The 1,023-nt window shown below is 40.9% G+C and overlaps 1 protein-coding gene across 1 annotated transcript in view; it reads right to left on the bottom strand.

Annotated features, from left to right (window-relative positions):
* Nucleotides 1-189: 189 nt before the first annotated feature.
* The window catches only part of LOC121813005 (protocadherin gamma-B3-like), a gene marked incomplete at both ends in the record, with an annotated part of 3,859 nt that continues 3,025 nt past the window's right edge, over nt 190-1,023 (bottom strand). The window contains one exon of the mRNA XM_042216401.1: nt 190-469. Coding sequence (XP_042072335.1) covers nt 190-469 — 280 coding nt within the window. The remainder of the gene's footprint in view (nt 470-1,023) is intronic.

Genomic DNA, 1,023 nt, shown 5'->3' with positions numbered 1-1,023 from the left:
ATAAAACAAAATGGTCATTCTTTTGTAAACTGTATTCTTTGACTGCGTTCTGCCCAATATCTACATCATGTGCTTCATTGACGCGGTATCGAGCTCCTTTATCTGCTGATTCTCTTATTTCCAACTTAACTGTATCTTTGGGGAAAACTGGTGAATTGTCGTTTACATCCTGAATAAGCAGTGAAATACGGTGCAGCTCCAAAGGGTTCTCCACGACTAATTCAAATTTAAGCATGCACGAAAGCCTCTCCCCGCACAGCTCCTCCCTGTCAATCTTCTCCCTGATGACAAAATTTCCAGTCTTGAGGTCAATGTCGCAGTAATGCTGGTAGTTTTCCTCTGTATCAATCCGGGCTTTACGAGTGAACAATTTTGCTACTTCCAGGCCGAGATCCTTGGCAATATTCCCAACAATGGATCCCGGTCTCATCTCCTCCGGTGCAGAATAGCTGAGGTCCGCAGCGGTTATCTCGAAAAACAGAGCAAAGCCGAACACAAAACAGAGCGAGGCTTGTCTTCTTAGGGCCATTTTTTCACCCAAAAAGGACACGAATACAAAAATGCCCCTTCCGCTGGGAATATTACACAAAGTAATAACAAAACAGGGTATACCGCGACTACAACAATGGTAGCTCTAGTTTTAGACTAATATCTTCGTTGGTAGTGGGTGGGGAATTGAACCTCTTCACATCTGCTAGTGAGCAGCGACGCTGTGAGTTAATTTGAGATATTACAAATAAACATGTTATAAGCTAGTATAAAATGCCACAGTTACAGCCACAACGACCACCGTAATCGTTTTGTTGCCAATTTTAATTCACAAAAGAAACCGATTTTTCCTGCAAGTTTGGACTTTGATTTTGTGTTAAAGTACAAAAAAGCACAAAGTTTCATTCAGCACCACAGACAGCGCTTCAAGGGTGAGGAAAAGACATACATACTTCCCTCATTTAAATTTTCTGAAAGTGACAACATGATGGACTTTTCTAAAAACACATTAAAATAACACTAGTCCTATATTTT

Source organism: Haplochromis burtoni, unplaced genomic scaffold, assembly GCF_018398535.1.
Source record: "Haplochromis burtoni strain Fernald_Lab_line unplaced genomic scaffold, NCSU_Asbu1 Contig_1037, whole genome shotgun sequence".
Lineage (NCBI taxonomy): Eukaryota > Metazoa > Chordata > Actinopteri > Cichliformes > Cichlidae > Haplochromis > Haplochromis burtoni.
Note: the sequence above shows the minus strand (reverse complement) of the source record. Positions and strands in the feature narration are given on the sequence as shown.